Source organism: Salmo trutta, chromosome 2 (assembly GCF_901001165.1).
Source record: "Salmo trutta chromosome 2, fSalTru1.1, whole genome shotgun sequence".
NCBI lineage: Eukaryota > Metazoa > Chordata > Actinopteri > Salmoniformes > Salmonidae > Salmo > Salmo trutta.
Genome location: NC_042958.1, coordinates 33,279,316 through 33,301,744, shown reverse-complemented (window position 1 = coordinate 33,301,744; position 22,429 = coordinate 33,279,316). Strand labels below are relative to the sequence as shown.

At 42.5% G+C, this 22,429-nt stretch overlaps 1 protein-coding gene across 5 annotated transcripts in view; it reads left to right on the top strand.

The window, feature by feature from the left end:
* LOC115154216 (dnaJ homolog subfamily B member 6) overlaps positions 1 to 22,429 on the top strand; it is a 62,469-nt gene that overhangs the window by 12,315 nt on the left and 27,725 nt on the right. For 4 of the 5 annotated variants that reach the window (XM_029700235.1, XM_029700220.1, XM_029700254.1 and 1 more), the window contains exons 2-5: positions 8,169 to 8,283; positions 17,136 to 17,245; positions 18,668 to 18,733; positions 19,163 to 19,273. In XM_029700235.1, the coding sequence (XP_029556095.1) occupies positions 8,219 to 8,283; positions 17,136 to 17,245; positions 18,668 to 18,733; positions 19,163 to 19,273 (352 nt within the window). In that variant the 5' untranslated portion in view covers positions 8,169 to 8,218. Of the gene's footprint in view, positions 1 to 664; positions 1,060 to 8,168; positions 8,284 to 17,135; positions 17,246 to 18,667; positions 18,734 to 19,162; positions 19,274 to 22,429 lie in introns of those variants that run through there. The other variant, XM_029700226.1, reaches the window with a different exon arrangement.

Here is a 22,429-nt window from a genome sequence, read left to right as displayed (position 1 = left end):
TCTATCTATGAATTTGAGTGGTTACATTTCTCCAGCCCCATCTGTCTGGGCATTCATAACCTATATGCATTCATAACCTATAGGCATTCATAACATGTATGCATTCATAACCTATAGGCATTCATAACATAAAGGTCATTAACAGCTTGTTACACTCACTTGTTGTATTGAGATTTTACTGCAACAGAGTTGTTCTGCATATATGGATAAAATATATTTGTCAATTGATGGATGTAATGTAGGATTTGACCTAAACTTGGCAACCAAGAACCAAATCTTGCGTGAGCACTTGTGTCTCCCATTCCACAGATCAAAAGATACCAGGTGTAGGTGCACCCCTGTGAAATAGGAGAAATGTGGGATTGATTGACCCACATTCACTGCTTGGACACACACATGCAAGCAAGCACAGACAGTAGTCTGATCCATTAGCTAGCATTACAAACCTGCCTGAGGGGAATGATAGGGGATGAGGGAGCCTTGGGTCAAGACATTGAGATGATTGTGGAGAAAATGAAAGGGCCAAACAATCATGGATGGATCGCGGTCCGGGCCCCGTTTTCTTAATGTCTCAGAGTAGGAGTGCTAATCTACGATCAGGTCCTCCCTGTCCATGCAACCTGATTTTATTATGATCTAAAAGGCAACACTGATCCTATATCCGCATTCCCATGATAAAACACTTCATGAACAAGGGCTCTGCTCTCAGCTGTGAATGTGTGCCTTGAGCATGACTGTCTTATTCATGATCTAGTTCTATTGGAAGGGAGCGAGGGAGCGGGACAGAAGGAAAAGAGCGATTCAGTATCTTTCTATCACTGTTTATCAACGCTTCCTCAAACGGTCTGCTTTTTAATTCCGGGAATATTCCTGACCTTTTCGCTGTCCACAACTAATTCCCATTCTAAACCCCTGTGGTGTGTGTGTGCCTTCATCTGAGAGAGGAACCCGTCATCTGTCTGTTGCCATGTCTTTCTCACTCTCACAACAGAACAGAAAAGGGCACAGAGGCTATTAATAGCAAACAAACAGGATACAACTGGACTCCTAGAGGAACTGGTAACTGATCGCTCTACAACGTTGATTTAATTGTTTATCAGTTTGTTTATGTAGTTAAGAAGATATTATTTGACAAACACAATTCATTTATCAGTTTGTTTTAAATCTGGGCTTGGGCCCATTTGTGTTTTGATGTTTAGTAATAAATCTAGTTGACATGGCTAAATTAGCTTTGAACATGTATAGGACTTTCGTTGGTCGCTTTTTGTCTGTCTATCTTTGGACAACATGGGCTGCACAACGGTTTCAGGTTTAGTTGAGGACGAGAGCTGATTTGACCCATCGGTAGTGTGGAGTGGAATCATGAGCTGTGTTTGAATACTCATACTATCCGCACTAACCATACTTTTTGGGATGTGAATTGAGTATGGATATAGTTAGTATGCCAAAAGTTTGCAGATGTCGTACTAAATTCACCAAAATACAAAGTATACAAGTAGTGGACACTATCGCTGTACTTTTAGGGCCCATAATGCAATTCTTCAGAAAATGGGCGTGGTTTCACAACGTTTTCTTATTTGAAGAAAATTATGGTTAATATGTATCTGAAGTCTGACGAAAGCAGATAAAACAATGAATTTTTAACTAATTATGTTAAGAATATGTTGAGCAATGTAATGACTTTTCAAATAAGTTACACGTTATGTTGGCTGACAATTTTGTTACCTACACTATCCTTACGAACCGCATAGCATTAAAGCAGTATGTAACGTTACCGGTATGTTGCCTAGTTACTTAATGTTAGTTGGCTACTAATACATTGAACTTGCCAGGCAGTATATTAACTAACTACCCAATGTTTATTGACTTGATTATTCTCCTATTTCTTAGCTAAATGGTATAGTCGTTGTGCGTTTTTAATGTACATTGTTAATTCTGGCTATATACTACGATTTCAGAGCACTCTCACGCAGAATAACTAATGAATTTACTAACGCTCAACACCAGTTGAATATGGCCGGTGTCAGTAAACGTCGGCAAAAAAAAAGCCTAATTAAATTGTTGCCAGCAGCACAGTCAGTCACCAACTCTCTGGATAACATGAAAACAGCCTAACCAGCTCTGGTAGGGTGTGTAAAATGGTCAGAGTGAGGTGTTCTCTCATTTGTTTCTGGAAGTAGCTAGCCAATGTTAGCCAGTTAGCTTGGGTGCTTGACTGAACGCTTGGATCAACCTACTCCTCGGCCAGAGCGTCCAGTGTGTGCGCTCTGAACACTGAGATTGAAACGCTCTGAATTTATGAAGAGACAATCTGACAACGCTGTGGATTTACAAATGCCCAGAGCACACTCTGGCACTCCAGGTTGAATTTACGAACACACCCGAAATCGTAAAATGTCTATTTATTTGTTATGCTAACAAGCTAGAAAGAGGTTGCATAGCAACCGCATCAACTTAGACGGTAGAAGGGTGAAGCGCTAGTATGCTCAAGTGAAACGATACTGTCTGTTTACAGTATACTAAAATGAACTAATAGTATGTAGTATGTCAGTATGCGTATTTGAACACAGCTATGGTGTTTTGTAGTCATATAAAAAATAATATATATAACTAGGCAAATTCTTAATTACAATGACGGCCTACCCCGACCAAACCCGAACCCGGACGACGCTGGGCCAATTGTGCGCCTCCCCATGGGACTCCAATCACGGCCGGTTGTGATACAGCCCAGGATCGAACCAGGGTCTGTAGTGACGCCTTTAGCACTGAGATGCAGTGCTTCAGACCGCTGCGCCACTCGGGAGCAGTTAGTGGAGACATGTCAAGTTTGTTTTATGGTCATTTGCTGGCCATCGTACAGCATAGAGCTTCTCCCAGCGTAGATTAATCTGGAAACATCTGTGTCTCACTCTTGTTCTCTCTCTAGGGTGTAGGGTGTCATTTTGGGAGGCACACTAGAGCATAGCGCTGTGCCTCAGGTCTGTTCTCACTGCTCAGTGTCCATCTACCATTGGGAAAGGGAAAAGAGGGATACCTAGTCAGTTGTACAACTCTTCCTCATTTAACCCAAACCCCTGAATCGTAGAGGTGCGGGGGGGCTGCCTTAATCGACGTCCACGTCTTCGGTGCCCGGGCAACAGTGGTTAACTGCCTTGGGATCTGCTGTCTAAGGGACTCCATTGGGATGCATAGAAACCCTAACACCATTATTTAAGATACCTCTGTATGTTAGTACATTGTTTCTGCTGAACAGCCTCATGGCTACCAGTAGGTAAGCACCTTGAGCTATTGACATTTTGCGGTGATCTTGCTCAATAGGGCGTGTGCCATTTTGATGACTGGCCATTTTACTGTGGTATTGTATTCTCTCTCTCTCTCGCTCTCGCTCTCTCTCGCTCTCTCTCCTAATCTCTCTATCTCTGTATGTCCTGTTCTCTGCTTCTCACCCTCTTTCTTTCTCTCTGTCTTTCACTCTCTCTTTCTCTCACAACACTCCCTCTGTAATTAATCAATACTCTTTTAAACATAGTATGTGATTTCAAAATACACAGGGAATACCAGCCCTGTTCACATAATGACTCCTACTTAGTCTTAATGATTAGGCGTTGAACAATGTGAGGCCACATTAATGAAATCAGGGAGATTTCTTCCTGTGTTGTGTGACGGATCTCCTTCAGCACTCTCTACTGTTAGATCAGGTATGTATCAAGCATTTTAGAGTTGGAGTGCTGACCTAGGATCAGGTTCCCTCTGTGTATGTAATCTTATTCATTGTGATCTAAAAGGCAAAAATGATCCTAGATCAGCACTCCTACTCTGAGACGCATGATAAACACAGCCCATCATTTTAAGTGGTTTTAATGGGCGTTTTCCATTTTGATTTGTTTTATACCTAACCAAACTAGGACTAGACTGACATTGAAGTTGTCCAATTTGTAGAATTATTCCTTTATATAGCACTGTAGCAATTTATCATTATAGGATCCATACCATATGTGGATTCATACCGGTATACCTTAAAAGGCGATATATTACCCTGCTCTAACACTAGGTATACATTTTGTATGCTCTAGTCTATACAGTACCAGTGACAAGTTTGGACACCTACTCATTGAAGACATCAAAACTATGAAATAACACATGTAGTAATCAAAACAAGTGTTAAGTAGCCACCCTTTGCCTTCATGACAGCTTTGCACACTCTTGGCATTCTCTCAACCAGCTTCATGAGGTAGTCACCTGGAATGCATTTCAATTAACAAGTGTGCCTTGTTAAAAGTTAATTTGTGGAATCCAATCAGTTGTTGGGGTGGTATACAGAAGATGGCCCTATTTGGTAAAATACCAAGTCCATATTATAGTAAGAACAGCTCAAATAAGCAAAGAGAAAAGACAGTCTGACGTTACTTTAAGACATGACGGACAGTCAATCCGGAAAATGTCAAGAACTTTAAAAGTTTCTTCAAGTGCAGTCGCAAAAACCACCAAGAGCTATGATGAAACTGGCTCTCATGAGGACCACCACAGGATAGGAAGACCCAGAGTTACCTCTGCTGCAGAGGATCTGTTCATTATAGATAACTGCACCTCAGAAATTCAGCCCAAATAAATGCTTCACAGAGTTCAAGTAACAGACACATCTCAACATCAACTGTTCAGAGGAGGGAATCAGGCCTTCATGGTTGAATTGCTGCAAATAAATCAGTACTAAAGGACACCAATAAGAAGAGACTTGCTTGGGCCAAGAAACATGAGCAATGGACATTAGACCGGTGGAAATCTGTTCTTTGGTCTGATGAGTCCAAATTTGAGATTTTTGGTTCCAACCGCGGTGTCTTTGTGAGACACAGAGCATGTGAACGGATGATCTCTGCATGTGTGGTTTCCACCATGAAGCATGGAGAAGGAGGTGTGATGGTGTGGTGGTGCTTTGCTGGTGACACTGTCAGTGATTTTTTTAGAATTCAAGGCAAACTTAACCAGCATGGCTTCCACAGTATTCTGAAGCGATATGCCATCCCAACTGGTTTGCGCTTAGTGGGACTATCGTTTGTTTTTCAACAGGACTGTGGCCCAACACACCTCCAGGCTATGTAAGGGCTATTTGACCAAGAAGGAGAGTGATGGAGTACTGCATCAGATGATCTGGCCTCCATAATCACCCAACTTCAACCGAATTTAGATGGTTTGGGATGAGTTGGACCGCAGAGTGAAGAAAAAGCAGCCAACAAGTGCTCTGCATATGTGGGAACTCTTTCAAGATTGTTGGAAAAGCATTCCAGGTGAAGCTGGTTGAGAGAATGCCAAGAGTGTGCAAAGCTGTCATCAAGGCAAAGGGTAGCTACTTTGAAGAATCTAAATTATATTTAGATTTGTTTAACACTTTTTTGGTTACTACGTGATTCCATATGTCATAGTTTTGATGTCTTCACTATTATTATACAATGTAGAAAACAGTAATAATAAAGAAAAACCCTTGAATGAGTTGGTGTGTCCCAACTTTTGATTAGTACTGTACGTGCTAGGTATACATTATGTATGCTCTAGTCTATACACGCTACAAGATCTCTTATCTGTGCTGTTATGCGAGTGAGATTCCATCTACTACTCCTTTGTGAGGTTGCCAGGTTGGTGAAATTCGCAGAAGATACTGAGAATACCATCTCCTCTGTGGTGTGAGCTGCCAGGTCCAGGCCAGGCAAAACCTCCATATGGCCTGCATTTTAATTCATCACTTATATACGTGTGTGTGTGTGTGTGTGTGTGTGTGTGTGTGTGTGTGTGTGTGTGTGTGTGTGTGTGTGTCTGCATTCCAATGACATTATAGTATCAGACGTGGAGTAGAAGTGATTTTAAATTAAGTGGAACAAATAAACAAAAATAAGTGATGAATTAAAATTTTATATTATTCACACACACAGTTTTCTTTTTGAATCAACCTGTTTTAAAAAGGATTTCATTAATTTTCATAGTAGATGTAATAGATAAACTCAGCAAAATAAGAAACGTCTCACTGTCAACTTCGTTTATTTTCAGCAAACTTAACGTGTAAATATTTGTATGAACATAACAAGATTCAACAACTGAGACAAAAACTGATCAAGTTCACAGACATGTTACTAACAGAAATGGAATAATGTGTCCCTGAACAAAGGGAGAGGGTCAAAATCAAAAGTAACAGTCAGTATCTGGTGTGGCCACCAGCTGCATTAAATACTGCAGTGCATCTCCTCCTCATGGACTGCACCAGATTTTCCAGTTGTTGCTATGAGATGTTACCCCACTCTTCCACCAAGGCACCTGCAAGTTCCCGGACATTTCTTGGGGGAATGGCCCTAGCCCTCACCCTCCGATCCAACAGGTCTCAGACGTGCTCAATGGGATTGAGATCCGGGCTCTTCGCTGGCCATGGCAGAACACTGACATTCCTGTCTTGCAGGAAATCACGCACAGAATGAGCAGTATGGCTGGTGGCATTGTCATGCTGGAGGGTCATGTCAGGATGAGCCTGCAGGAAGGGTACCACATGAGGGAGGAGGATGTCTTCCCTGTAATGCACAGCGTTGAGATTGCCTGCAATGACCACAAGCTCAGTCCGATGATGCTGTGATACACCACCCCAGACCATGACGGACCCTCCACCTCCAAAATTGATCCCACTCCAGAGTACAGGCCTCGGTGTAACGCTCATTCCTTCAACGATAAACTCAAATCCAAACCATCACCCCTGGTGAGACAAAACCGCGACTCGTCAGTGAAGAGCACCTTTTGCCAGCCCTGTCTGGTCCAGCGACAGTGGGTTTGTGCCCATAGGCGACATTGTTGCCGGTGATGTCTGGTGAGAACCTGCCTTAGAACAGGCCTACAAGCCCTCATTCCAGCCTCTCTCGGCCTATTGTGGACAGTCTGAGCACTGATGGAGGGATTGTGCGTTCCTGGTGTAACTCGGGCAGTTGTTGTTGCCATCCTGTACCTGTCCCGCAGGTGTGATGTTCGGATGTACCGATCCTGTGCAGGTGTTGTTACACGTGGTCTGCCACTGCGAGGATGATCAGCTGTCTGTCCTGTCTCCCTGTAGCGCTGTTTTAGGCGTCTCACAGTACGGACATTGCAGTATGTTGCCGTGGCCAAATCTGTAGTCCTCATGCCTCCTTGCAGCATACCTAAGGCACGTTCACGCAGATGAGCAGGGAACCTGGGCATCTTTCTTTTGGTGTTTTTCAGAGTCAGTAGAAAGGTCTCTTTAGTGTCCTAAGTTTTCATAGCGGTGACCTTAATTGCCTACCGTCTGTAAGCTGTTAGTGTCTTAACGACCATTCCACAGATGCATGTTCATTAATTGTTTATGGTTCATTGAACAAGCATGGGAAACAGTGTTTAAACCCTTTACAATGAAGATCTGTGAAGTGATTTGGATTTTTACAAATGATCTTTGAAAGACAGGGTCCTGAAAAAGGGATGTTTCTTTTTTTTGCTGAGTTTATGTTAATTGAGTGGTAATTGGGCTGTTAATTTATATATACATTAATAAAGTTTGCATAGTGTTGCTGGGGTGAGAGTGGGGGTTGATGGTGTGGTGGTGGAGTGATGTTGACACTGAAAATTGATAGAGTAAGATGTTATCTTCCCCTGGAGTTTATTCTCTTTTCAAAGTTGCCTCTCACCTGCCACATTAACCAGAGATGAAATGGAAGACTTGTATCGGATGGAAGTATATTTGATTCTGGACATGTTTTGCCAGGTGCTCCTGGCTGCTTATGATATAAAGTCATGCTTATGAAAAGGGGTTACTTGGCTGTGGCTTCAGTTCTTAATTTGTCCTTCCCTAAACAATCATTAACTTTCAATCTGACTTCTAGCCGCAGGTTATCCACTCTACCTCATCTTTATGTAATATTAGAGCTAATGTTAGCTTAAGTCCCGTCCGCCGCTCATCGCTTTCTCTCCCTTAAGGGGGCTCTATTTTCAGGGCAGTTGATTACTTTGTTTAGCTTTGCCACCCTGTGAGATGCCCTGTCCCTCCCCCGTCTTCTAGCCCTTTTGGGCCAGAAGGGAGGTTTCTTAGCTGTCACACATGGCTGCATCTTTCATGGGCCCACTTTGCTGTGCTTTCCTCCTCCTTGAGTTCCTCCACATTGTTTTTAGACCTTGCTTTGCTCCCTCTGCAGAGCGACGGCTAAAGACTGCTGACTAGAAGGAGCCACAGAGAGAAACAACCATGACAGAATACTATCAGATCTTAGGGGTCCAGAGAAACTCGTCGGCGGAGGACATTAAAAAAGCGTGAGTACCCCAGTCCGGCATGGCCTCTATTTGTACACGCATGTTGACGTTAGTAACGTGTGACACTCCGAAGGATGTAGTAGACTAATTATAGAAACTGAATAGAAACCAACACAGTGCTAACTGCAAGGCTTTCGAAAGTTTCCACTCTGCTCACTCTTCTTGTAACCTTGCTGTTTCACTCACACACACACACACACACACACACACACACACACACACACACACACAGCCCTACTCAGGTCCTCTGATCAATGTTCCCTATTGTCATTTGAGAACTGATGAGTGTTGTGTGTATTGTTGTTTTGCCAGTAATATGTTGTGAATGACTCACACACACACACACACACACTCTTTTAAAACAGCATCATGATTGTGAGAGTATGATCTGCCCATTAGTGCTGCTAGGCTTGTGGAATCTAAGGTATGCTCGGTTTTTAGGGTTTGGCTGAACTTAAAACTAACTCAATTGTGAAGAACTCTTTTTTTCCCCTATACTGTTTTTTTCCCAGTTTTAGTGTTGACTACAAGGTCAAACAACCATCTTAGTCACTAAATGAACTGAGTAGTGGTAACTTAAACACAATCAGAAGTCGTACTAATTGTGTTTTTACTTTCATTCTTAGTGCTGACTGTCCAGCATTTGACCTTTTGAGTAGATAGATACCACCCTAGACAAAGGTCATAAGGTTAGGTCAATTGTTTAAAAACATCTCTCTGATTCAGTTGATACTCTTACCACTGGGCTGCCCACTTCTAATTCCAGTGCCGTCAAAAACTGGATTTTTTCCCCTTCTGTGTTTTATATGTATTTACACACTGAGGTTGGAATAATACTGTGAAATTGTTAGAATGCCCTTTTAGTGTCAGAGCTGTTTGAAAAGACCGCCTGAAATTCCAACCTATTTTGGTGGGAGGGCGTTTTGGCCTGCCTGGTGAAATCAGTAGACCAATATGAGAGTTCCAAACCAATAACAGCTAGTTTTCAGTTTTCCCCTCCCCACTCAGACCACTCACAAACTTATTTTTTTTACCATTTTCATTGAAAACAATCACAGTAAGGTACTTAAAACAGCTGCATATGACCTTTTTATGAACAAAAGTATTATTGATCGTATCCACCACCATTGGATAAGATTAATGAAAACCACAGATGACACCTCTGTGATAGTCACATAATGAACTGAAGTAGCTTGCAAACAGTAGCTCTTCTGAGAAATCTTACCTGTACAGGAAAAGCACTGAAGGATTTGTAGATGGTGCATTTGAAAGTATTCAGACCCCTTGACTTTTTCCACATTATGTTACGTAACAGCCTTATTCTAAAATGGATTAAACAATTGTTTTCCCTCATCAATCTACCTACACACAATACCCCATGATGATAAAGCAAAAACTTTTTTTTTTTTTTAATTGTTGCAAATGTATAAAACAACTATCACATTTACATAAGTATTCAGACCCTTTACTCAGTACTTTGTTGAAGCACCTTTGGCAGCGATTACAGCCTCGAGTCTTCTTGCGTATGATGCTACAAACTTGGCACACCTGAATTTGGGGAGTTTCTCACATTATTCTTTGCAGAACCTCTCAACCCCATGTCAGGTTGGATGAGGCGTGTTGCTGCATTGCTATTTTCAGGTCTCTCCAGAGATGTTCGATGGGGTTCAACTCCGGGCTCTGGCTGGGCCACTCAAGGACATTGAGACTTGTCCCATATCGCATTGTCTTGGCTGTGTGCTTAGGGTTGTTGTCCTGTTGGAAGGTGAACCTTTGCTCAAGTCTGAGGTCATGAGCGCTCTGGAGAAGGTTTTCATCAAGGATCTCTGATCCTGACTAGTCACTACTGCTGACATCCCCACAGCATGATGCTGCCACCACCATGCTTCACCGTAGCGATGGTGCCAGGTTTCTTCCAGACGGGACACTTGGCGTTCAGGCCGAAGAGTTCAATCTTGCTTTCATCAGACCAGAGAATCTTGTTTCTGAGAGTCTTTAGGTGCATTTTGGCAAACTCCAATCGGGGTGTCATGTGCCTTTTTACTGAGGAGTGGTTTCCGTCTGGCCGCTACCATAAAGGTCTGATTGGTGGAGTGCTGCAGAGATGGTTGTCCTTCTGGAAGCTTCTCCCATCTCCACAGAGGAACTCTGGAGCTCTGTCAGAGTGACCATCGGGTTCTTGATCACCTCCCTGACCAAGGCCCTTCTCCCCTGATTGCTCAGTTTGGCCTGGCGGCCAGCTCTAGGAAGAGTCTGGAACCATCAAGACTTCTTCCATTTAAGAATGATGGAGACCACTGTGTTCTTAGGGACCTTCAATGCTACAGAAATGTTTTGGCACCCTTCCCCAGATCTGTGCCTCGACACAATCCTGCCTCAGGGCTCTACAGACAATTCCTTCGACCTCATGGCTTGGTTTTTGCTCTGACATGCACTGTCAACTTTGGGACCTTGTATAGACAGGTGTGTGCCTTTTTTTCCAAATCATGTTCAAACATTTAAATTTACCACAGGTAGACTCCAATCAAGTTGTAGAAACATCGCATGGATGATCAATAGAAATGGGATGTACCTGAGCTCAATTTCAAGTCTCATAGCAAAGGGTCTGAATACTTATGTAAATAAGGTATTTATTATAGAGTATTGTGTGTAGATTGATGAGGATTTTTTTTATTATTTCATCAATTTTAGAATAAAGCTGTAACTTCACAAAATGTGGAAAAGGTCAAAGGGTCTGAATACTTTCCGAATGCACTGGATTTGCTCAGGTGAGAGCTATGCCTTACGGCCAAGTTGTGGTCTACCTAAGGCCTGAAGCACCCTACCAGTCCTCTTATGGTGTATTTTAGAATATAATGAATAATATTAAAATGACAGGGAAGACCTGATCCTAGATTAGCACTTTTCCTCTGAGAAGCTTGATACTTATGGCCCCAGTTCTGTATGGAGGACCAGTTTTTAATGTTCTGATTCCCAGCAGAATGTATTGACTACAGATTCTAATAGTGTCATAAGACACTAAATCCTCTTTCCCTTACGAAAAAAGATTTCAGTCAGAGTGCAGTATAACTGCAGTTATTCTGCAACTACTGTGTCCAACATACCACAGTTGACTGCAGTTACTGCACTTTTACTGCAGTTTCAAAACTGCTATCTTTTTTTTGTAAGGGGTAGTCTGTATACGTAGGTTTCACCTGCGTCAGTCTGTCACGTCATGCCGTTGTTAGGAACGTTCTCAAGCTGCCCTCTGCCGGGGGCGCCATAGTGGTGCCCTAAAGTGGTGATCAGCCCAGTCAATCTGGACAGAGGCTAACTACTGTTCTGTCTAAATTACACTATAGTGCCTGGACATGCGATGATGTTACAAAGCAGTCAAAAATCTAGTAGAAAACAACGTTGCCAGCCTTATCATGTTGTGAAATTTACTTTAGAGAGATGGCAATATCTTCAAAAATAGCAATGCTAATGTTAGCTAGCTAAAATCCGGTGTCCTCCCTTCAATTATAGCTAGATAGCTAACGTTACACTGCATCTAAAGTCAATCTGGCAACATCGAAATGACAAAAGGATTTCCTACTAATTATCCTTTTGAATGTCATAGTATTTCCAATCCACTCTAATGCACTTTTGAAATCTTAGTCTGCGCTCATTGACAATGCATTCAGTAGAACGCTCAGTCAGGCATAAGTTCAAAACGAATGTGAAAAACAATATTGTGATGAAACATGCAACCCATGAATCCAGCCCTATAGATGACCTCTGAGTCTGGCCCATCCTCTGTGGCATCTGTGTGTCTATTGGGCTCTGATCAAAAGTTGTATACTATAAATGGGACAGAGACGCTGTCTCCTGCAGGAAGGGTTTAGTCAGAGAGAATTGCTGATTTAGCACAAACCTCTGTACTGTGCTGTCCTGGACTGCAGAGCCATGGAGTTTACACTGCCTCCCTATTGTTATCCCTTGCTTGGGGGGGAGGGGAGTAGGGCTGGCAGCCTAAAAAAGCCCTGCTGCTCTGCATGTCTCTTGTTGTGGTTGATGTAGTTTTTTTCCTTCTTGATGAAGCATTTAGTTAGGACATACAGCCTGATAAGTGGACAGGTTTTTTTTTCTCCAATTAATAAGTGTCACAACAGTAGGTTGTGTAATTTGAATGGTGAAATCGGATTACTGAATCCTTTTTGAAATCCACTGTTAATTGCTCAAACTGTATGCTGAATCTGTTAAAAAATAATACTTACACTATTGTTCCTGGTCAGCCCTCAGTCATCAACCCCCAATTTATTTTATTAGCAAATGATAAAATAATGCCTCTCCCAACGTATTAATAGTTATGGTGTAGTTAGTATTTGTGTCATTATGTAATAAATGGTGAGATTACCTTCTCATTAGATTACAAATTATACTGTTGTTAATTGACATATTGGTTTCATTACCCTGTTTTCTTTTTTCTTTTATTTCATCTTTATTTAACCAGGTAGGCCAGTTGAGAACAAGTTCTCATTTACAACTGCGACCTGGACAAGATAAAGCAAAGCAGTGCGACACAAACAACATCACAGTTACACATGGGATAAACAAACGTACAGTCAATAACATAATAGAAAATCTGTGTACAGTGTGTGCAAATGAAGTAAGGATGTAAGGCAATAAATAGGCCATAGTGGTGAAGTAATTACAATATAGCAATTAATACTGGAGTGATAGATGTGCAGATGAGGATGTGCAAGTATAAATACTGGTGTGCAAAAGAGCAGAAAAAAAGAAATATGGGGATGAGGTAGGTAGTTGGTTGGATGGGCTATTTACAGTTGGGCTGTGTACAGCTGCAGCGATCAGTAAGCTGCTCTGACAGCAGATGCTTGAGGTTAGTGATAAGTCTCCAACTTCAGTGATTTTTGCAATTCGTTCCAGTCATTGGCAGCAGAGAACTGGAAGGAAAGGCGGCCAAAGCAGGTGTTGGCTTTGGGGATGACCAGTGAAATATACCTGCTGGAGCGTGTGCTACGGGCGGGTGTTGCTATGGTGACCAGTGAGCTGAGATAAGGCAAAGCTTTACCTAGCAAAAACGTATAGATGACCTGGAGCCAGTGGGTTTGGTGACGAATATGTTGCGTGGACCAGCCAACGAGAGCATACAGGTCACAATGGTGGGTAGTATATGGGGCTTTGGTGACAAAACGGATGGCACTGTGATACACTGCATCCAGTTTGCTGAGTAGAGTGTTGGAGGCTATTTTGTAAATGACATCGCCGAAGTCAAAGATCGGCAGGATAGTCAGTTTAACGAGGGTATGTTTGGCAGCATGAGTGAAGGAGGCTTTGTTGCGAAAAAGGAAGCCGATTCTAGATTTCATTTTGGATTGGAGATGCTTAATGTGAGTCTGGAAGGAGAGTTTACAGTCTAACCAGACACCTAGGTATTTGTAGTTGTCCACATATTCTATGTCAGAACCATCCAGAGTAGTGATGCTGGACAGGTGGGCAGGTGTGGGCAGCGATTGGAGGCCATGGAAGGAGTGTTGTATGGCATTGAAGCTCGTTTGGAGGTTTGTTAACAGTGTCCAAAGAAGAGCCAGATGTATACAGAATGGTGTCGTCTGCATAGAGGTGGATCAAAGAATCACCCGCAGCAAGAGCGACATCCTTGATATATACTGAGAAAAGAGTCATCCCGAGAAATGAAGGTCCTGACAACAGGCCCTCCGATTTGACACACTGAACTCTATCTGAGAAGTAGTTAGCGGAACCAGGCAAGGCAGTCATTAGAGAAACCAAGGCTGATGACTCTGCCGATAAGAATTAGGTGATTGACAGAGTCGAAAGCCTTGGCCAGGTCGATGAAGATGGCTGCATAGTCCTGTTTTTCATCGATGGTGGTTATGATATCGTTTAGGACCTTGAGCGTGGCTGAGGTGCACCCATGACCAGCTCGGAAACCGGATTGCATAGCGGAGAAGGTACGGTGGGATTCGAGATCGTCGATGATCTGTTTGTTCACTTGGCTTTTGAAGACTTTAGAAAGGCAGGGCAGGATGGATATAGGTCTGTAACAGTTTGGGTCTAGAGTGTCTCCCCTTTGAAGAGGGTGATGACCGCGGCCGCATTCCAATCTTTAGGAATCTCAGACGATACGAAAGAGAGGTTGAACAGACTAGTAATAGGGGTTGCGACAATGGCGGCGTATAATTTTAGGAAGAAAGGGTCCAGATTGTCTAGCCCAGCTGATTTGTTGGGATCCAGATTCTGCAGCTTTCAGGACATCAGCTATCTGAAATGCTTATTGAAATTCTCGATTATCGTGGATTTATCGGTGGTGACCATGTTTCCTAGCCTCAGTGCAGTGGGCAGCTGAGAGGAGGTGCTCTTATTCTCCATGAACTTTACAGTGTCCCAAAACCTTTTGGAGTTAGTGCTGCAGGATGCAAGTTTCTGTTTGAAAAAGCTAGCTTTTGCTTTATTAACTGCCTGTGTATATTGGTTCCTAACTTCCCTGAAAAGTTGCATACCGCGGGCACTATTCAAAGCTAGTGCAGTACACCACAGGATGTTTTTGTGCTGGTCAAGGGCAGTCAAGTCTGGAGTGAACCAACGGCTATATCTGTTCTTAGTTCCACATTTTTTTGAAAGGGGCATGCTTATTTAAGATGGTGAGGAAGGCACTTTTGAAGAACAACCCTGTAAGCAGTTTATGGACAAGGTATTACAGCAACCCATGCTTTGGTTTTGTTTACCTGGCCACTGATTCAAATGCTAACTTTTTTTGCATTTGTGGCACAAATCCAATGCATGTCAATGTTACCTGTATTAGCATTTTCTCGCTTCATATCCAAATCATCTATAGGTAATGTCATTGAGTTGCACAATACATTTTTAGATGCTTCAGGATGATTTGGACATGATACGTGAAAATGCTAATATAGATACCATTTAACTTGTGGATCTGTGCCGGAAATGCTGAAAAGTTTTAGCATTTGAAACAGTGGACAACAAAACCAATGTATGGATTGCTGTCATACCTTGTCCATAGACTGAGGAAACCAGAAATAAATTATCTGGAACAACACCATCGAATGGTCAACCTAGTAATTGTAGGATGGGACATAAACCTAACAACTTAAATGACTAATTTCTCTGAACAGGATCCCCCCACCCCCACCACCATATTCACTGGGTATTCATTACATGGGATGAAGATCAATACTCCGAGCTGGAGCTCCATACTACTTGTCAGACATAGAGAACTAACACTATATTCTTGCGGGGTGGGCGTGTCTGTGGATGGTTTTGACAATTTATTTGGATTTCTCATGTCTAGCTCATTGGATGTTGGGTACTATATTTATTGAATATTATATGAATCCTATAAATTTAAAATGACCAATTTGTGTGCAATCAATTAGCTTAGTTTCTCAGAGATCAATTTGTTTTACAAAGTAATGTTGCAGGAATGCTAATCTTATCTGTTTCTATCAACAGGAAAAAATGTAATCTGAGATGGTGGGTGTCAAACCTCTTGTGCTTTTTGAGGTGTATGACTAATGTGAGTCTTTCTGTGTGTAGATGATGTAGTGCTGAGCGATTAACTGAAATGTTGGTTATTTTTCATTTTGTCCGACGTCGGTTCAATTATTTGAATTCCATTGTAGTAGGCAGTTGTAGTTTCTAACAGTCCAATATTCTACATAGCTTAGCGCATAAAACGTTGTAATTAACTACAATGACCATAATTCATTGCGCATCTACTTGCCCGGTCTGTGTTTATTTTACGACTGCTACTACAGGAAGAGAGAAGAGTGTGCGATCGTGAGGTGATAAAGAGAGCAGCTGTTGTATTTCTACCTGAAAATACATTTAAGTCAGGGATGGGCAACTTTGATGGGGGTGGGGCCGCAAAAAAAAACAGAACTCATCATGAGCTGCGTTGCCCCATCTATTACACCCCCCCCCCGTTTTTAAGGCACGTTTGCTGCAATTGTACACATTTTGCCAAGGGGTGGAGAGAAGAATTTAGAATTGTATAGCTAATTTCAAGCAATTCTACTCATTTTGCCATGGGGCGGAGAGAAGTGTGCAGTTTTACAGCTAATTTCCTCAAATTCTACACATTTGGCCATTGGAGGCAGATGCTTGCAGTTTAATAAAACTGATGATCAATGGACCCCACCTGGTCTTTAATTCGACCATGTTACTACAAGTTTAGATAGCTAGCTGCTAGACAACTTACCAATCTAAAACCATTTTAGAGTACATGGGCTAATTGAGTGACTGCTGATGCACAACCAAATTTCTAAATTGCACCTTATGTATTCTAACTCTCAACAGTAAGTTGAGAACCCGACTGAGTGTTTTTTTTGGGGGGGGGGGGTTGAGCCTACAAGGAGGAGGGGGCGCCGGCACCAGTTGCCCATCCCTGATCTAAGTGATTTGATAGTTGGTATTCAGCAGTCATAAAAGTATACCTTATTTTCTTTGAAGAACCACAAAATAGGGATTTTGTCAGACAGCATAGGCACCAGCTCTATAAAGATGAGCTGACTTGGAATGAAAATATAGTCATCAAATAAAACAAATGTAATATACACCACTGAAATATTTAATTTAAAATAATGTGAATAATTGATTGTTAATAAGTGACAAGTAGTAATGGGCAGTCATTACCATCCTGGGAAATGTATTAATTGTTTTATTCTGTTACAGCATTCAACCCACATAATGCATAGTGCATTTCAAATGATCGAAATCGAAAACCGTGATTTATTTTTTAATAATCGAACCAAAATTGAACCGACCTTAAAAAGCACTAGTCGCTCAGCACTATAAGGTAGAGTACATGTATTTGTGCCATACTGTAGGTACAGAAAGCTAGCACTCAAGTGGCATCCAGACAAGAACCCTGACAACAAGGAGGACGCAGAGAGAAAGTTCAAAGAGCTTTCAGAAGCTTATGAGGTCCTGTCAGACGGTAAGAGTCCCTCCCCACATAAGACTGTTTAAATGCTAAAATCAAATCAAACGCTATCGCACATGTCTGGAATCACGGATACCAATACCACAACCGGTTGTAAAATCCAATAAAAATATCAAGACATGTTATGGAGAAATGCTTGCTGCTAATATAATAATGAGTGACTACAACTTATTATCTGGTGTCTAGAAATGTATGCTAGCTAGGTACACACAGTAGTGGTGATAAGTGGTGTCTTTCTGCTATACATATTTTATTACATGTATCCCTCTGGTGTCCGAGTTGACCTATTTTAAGAAATGCCATTAATTTGTGTCGAAAAAGTTTAAGATCTTTGATAGGAAGATGAGAGATTGAAAAGGGGTGGCAGGTAGCCTTGGGTGGCAGGTAGCGTTGGGCCAGTAACCGAAAGGTTGCTGGATCGATTCCATGAGCTGACAAAGTAAAAATCTGTCGTTCTACCCCCTGAACAAGGCCGTTAACCCACTGTTCCCCGGTAGGCCATCATTGTAAATAAGAATTTGTTCTTAACTGACTTGCCTAGTTAAATATAAATGAGGTTTTTGTTACAGTATATAATCACTGCCACCTTGTGAGGTTAGCATAGGGCTAATGTGTGCCTGGTTCTGATGGGACGAGCTACAATGCAGCGTTCTATCATGTGACACTACATCTACGATTTTAATTGGCTAATGCTTAACCTTGAACTTAAACTTTTTCTAATGTTTGCAAGTATGGCCCCTAGCTGTCTTCATGATGTTTTCACCAATACCACATTATTTTTTTCACACAAACATATGATCAGTCATGTGTTGCTGCCAGATAGTGAACATACATCACTCTTGTTTGTTTGTCCAGAATGACCTTTCTGTCTGTTTCAGGACCAAACATTATGAAATGTACTTGAGGTGTTGTATGTCCCAAACGGCACCCTATTTTCTATGTAGTCCACTACTTTTGATCAGGGCTCTGGTCAAAAGTAGTGCACTACATAGGGACTAGGGTGCTGTTTGGGACACCGTTATAGGCCTAAGAGCACAACAGACAACTGTAATGTCTTGATATAGTTGTTCCTGTTATATACTGTTCACCTGGCAACAGCAGCTAAAACCAGGCCAGTAATTGTTATGTCAGGGCTGTTTGAGCTGTGGAGTACACACACTTCAACATCGACTTTCCTCTTTTGGTTCTTGTACAAGCCTTTGAGTAGTCTCTCTTGTTGTCATTCGGCTCGTTTTGTCTATCAAGTTCTGGGGTGGTAATTTAGGACTTATGGAAATGGGCATGAACTTGGGCAGCGACACTCTGTCCACTAACTCCCATGGCTTGTCAGCACCGTGCACCCTCCGATTTCTTACTATGGCTCTTCCCAGCATTTAATCCCCATTTTTCTTATTTTTATTTTTTCCTTTCCATTAGCAAACAAGAGGAACCTGTATGACCAATATGGTAAAAAAGGCCTAACAGGAAGCGGAGGGGGAGGAGGTAAACATTGAACATTACTCTTTGATGTTTTGATAGGCTTATCTAGGAGATATGGAGGTTATAAATTAATATAAAAGGACAGTATTTTGTGATATGACACAATGTCTGAAATACCACATAAAGCAAACATGCCAAGGAGAAGTGTATTTTCTTCTACCAATGTACAACTCTATGGGGTCAACTTCAGTGGTTTACCATAAATCTGACAGGGCAATACAACCTCTTTTTTTGGGGGGGGGGGGGTCTGACTTTCAACTAAGGCATTACTACGAGGCATTACTACGAGTCATGCTACTATCATAGTGCCCTTGAATAATTGAAGTATGTTCAGATCGCCATGTGTACTTGTATGACCAGGAATATGTTGCTTTACTATCTCTCAATAACTCTTGTTGGAAATTAGTTGATGATTGTGTCTCTTTCTTCCAGGAGGGCATTATCACAACGCTGATCACTTCGGTGGCGGGTTCACATTCCGTAATCCAGAGGACGTCTTCAGGGAATTCTTCGGGGGACGAGATCCATTTGCAGATTTCTTCGGTAAGTCTTTCCAACCTTCCCCCACTGAGGCCAAAGTGAGCAAGAGACCTCACTATGGCTTTAATAACTGAAGCAGGCATTGTGATTAAGTTTATCAACGCTTTCTCGAGCGGTCTGCTTTTTGATTCCAGGAACATTCCTGACCTTTTCGCTGTCAGATGCCCACAACTAATTGCAGTTTTAAACCCCTGTGGACATGCTACTAATTGTGCACACATCTAGGTCAGCCTAGCTGGCTGGATAAGAGAGATTGGGCTGTTTGCTGCTCTGCCTGAGTGTTATATACACGATATATACAAAAGTATGTGGACACGCCTTCAAATTTAGTGGATTTGGCTATTTCATCCACACCTTTTGCTGACAAGTGTATAAAATCGAGTACACAGCCATGCAATCTCCATAGACAAACATTTGCAGTAAATGACCTTACTGAAGTGCTCCGTGACGTCATAGGATGCCACCTTTCCAACAAGTCAGTTTGTAAAATTTCTGCCCTGCCAGAGCTGCCCCTGTCAACTGTAAGTGCTGTTATTGTGAAATGGAAACTTCTAGGAGCAACAACGGCTCAGCTGCAAAGTGGTAGGACACACAAGCTCAAAGAATGGGACCAGCGAAGGCTGAAGCGCGTAGCTCTTAAAAATCGTCTGTCTTCTGTTGCAACACTTACTATCAAGTTCCAAACTACTTCTGGAAGCAACGTCAGCACAGGAACGGTTCGTCGGGAACTTCATGAAATGGGCATCCATGGGCGAGCAGCCGCACACAAGCCTAAGTTCACCATGTACAATGCCAAGCATTGGCTTAAATGGCGTAAAGCTTGCCGCCATTGGACTCTGAGGCAGTGGAAACGCGTTCTCTGGAGTGATGAATCATGCTTCACCATCTGGCAGACCGACGGATGGATCTGGGTTTGACGGATGCCAGGAGAACGCTACCTGACCAAATGCATAGTGCCAACTGTAAAGTTTGGCGGAGAAGGAATAATGGTCTGGGGCTGTTTGTCATGGTTCGGGGTAGGTCACTTAGTTCCAATGAAGGGAGATCTTAAAGCTACACCATACAATGACATTCTAGACGATTCTGTGCTTCCAACTTTGTGGCAACAGTTTGGGGAAGGCCCTTTCCTGTTTCAGCATGACAATGCCCCCATGCACAAATCGAGGTCCATACAGAAATGGTTTGTTGAGATTGGGGTGGAAGAACTTGATTTGCCTGCACAGAGCCCTGACCTCAACCCCATCGAACACCTTTGGGATGAATTGGAACACCGACTGCGAGCCAGGCCTTATTGCCCAACATCAGTGCCCGACCTCACTAATCCTCTTGTGGCTGAATGGAAGCAAGTCTCTGCAGCAACGTTCCAACATCTAGTGGAAAGCCTTCCCAGAAGAGTGGAGGCTGTTATAGCAGCAAAGGGGGGACCAACTCCCTATTAATGCCCATGTCCTGATTCAGGGGACGGTGAGATAGCCTGGACCCTTGATTAGACACACACTTACCCATACATTTTAGCCTAACTGTGGGGTAGCCTGACTCTCAGGACTGTGCTCAGAGTGCCGTCTAGCCTAACTTTGTAGTAGCCTGGGTGTGACTCAGGACGTTAGCAGTCAGTTGACCCCTCCTGTATGTTATTAGTCTTAGCAGGATCCCAGGCTGCTGCTGACAGACCGACCGACAGACCCCCAGCACCAGCTGGCATAATGACAGCCAGCCATACAATAACCACACCTCTGGCTACAGGCTGGGTACTGTATAGCCATAGGCTTTAGTTTCAACTGTAGAACCCCCATTGCATCCTTTTAGAGTCTCTTTCTAAGCACAGACTGGAGAGCATGGATGTTCTGGGTTCAAGTTTTAAGAGCAAACAGGGACACCTACCTGAGCCAGGACCATAGTGGTGTTCTGTGCCATCAGCCTAGCATTTACTATCCTCTTACCGAAAGCATTGAGAACATGCTGTCTGATGCTGGACACTGCCAACATGGAAGTAAACAGCAACAGCTGTCCTCTGCACTCAGTCTGTGCATGCGTCCAAACTGGCACCCTATTCTCTACAGAATGCACTACTTTTGCCCAAAACCACATAGGCCCTGGTCAAAAGTAGTGTGCTTTATAGGGAATATGGTGCCATTTGGGACGCAGTCTGTGTTTTAAAGATACACTGGGCATTTACAATCTGTAGAGTCATGATACATGGAAGAGTTTACAGACAGAAATCCAAACATCAACATGGAAGTGTTTGCCTTCTTAGATACAGGAAAAGCATCCAGCCTTTTCTAGTCTTATTTGTCAGAGCCATTTGTGTTTATGAAAGCGTTTCATCTTGTTAATTTAAACCAGGATGTTTTAACATGCACTTCCCACACGCTCATACACCACACGCATTTGAGTGTTATTGTAACCCCCTCACCTCACATGTTTCCACACACACACACACACATGGGTCTGCTGCTATTACAACTGCTCTTGTTTTTAATACAGAAGCTATTTTTGAAAGCATTCCAGCTGAATGATGTAGGCTCTCCTATCCGTCCATTTTCTGAGGCTCGCCTCCACATTTATAGCTCTGGGGTTGAACCGCGGATGCCTCGCAGTCATTCGTTATAAATAAGTATATATCAAGGGACACCAAGATAAGAAGATGGCCCGGAGGTTCAAGGGCTTTAATCCTAGATCTTAAATTATGTTAAGGTCAATCCCATTAGAAACATCTTCCAGATTTGGGTGAGCTTGGGATGGGCTGGCATTCTCCTCAACCTACTCCTCAAGGTCCATAGGAGTATCAATTCTCATTGATAATAAAGTCCCATTTAAGTCTACAGAAGTTACTACAGATGCAAATGGATGTTTTTATAATGGTGAAAGGAAACCTGGCACAAGAAAGTAACTTGACTGAATTGTTATTGCCCAAAGTTAATGAATGACCTTGTACTAAAACTACCTCAATGTAACGGGAATATTATATGCGGGGGGGATTTTAAGTGTGCAGGATGCAACTCTAGAGAAGTCATCAACTAAACTATATCCTCTTCCTAACATGTCTAAGGTATTAAACCACAACATCAAAGAGATGGTCTGTGTGAACTGTGGAGATAGAAACATCCAACTGAAAGACAATATTACTCTCACGTTCACAACTCATTTTCAAGAATTGAC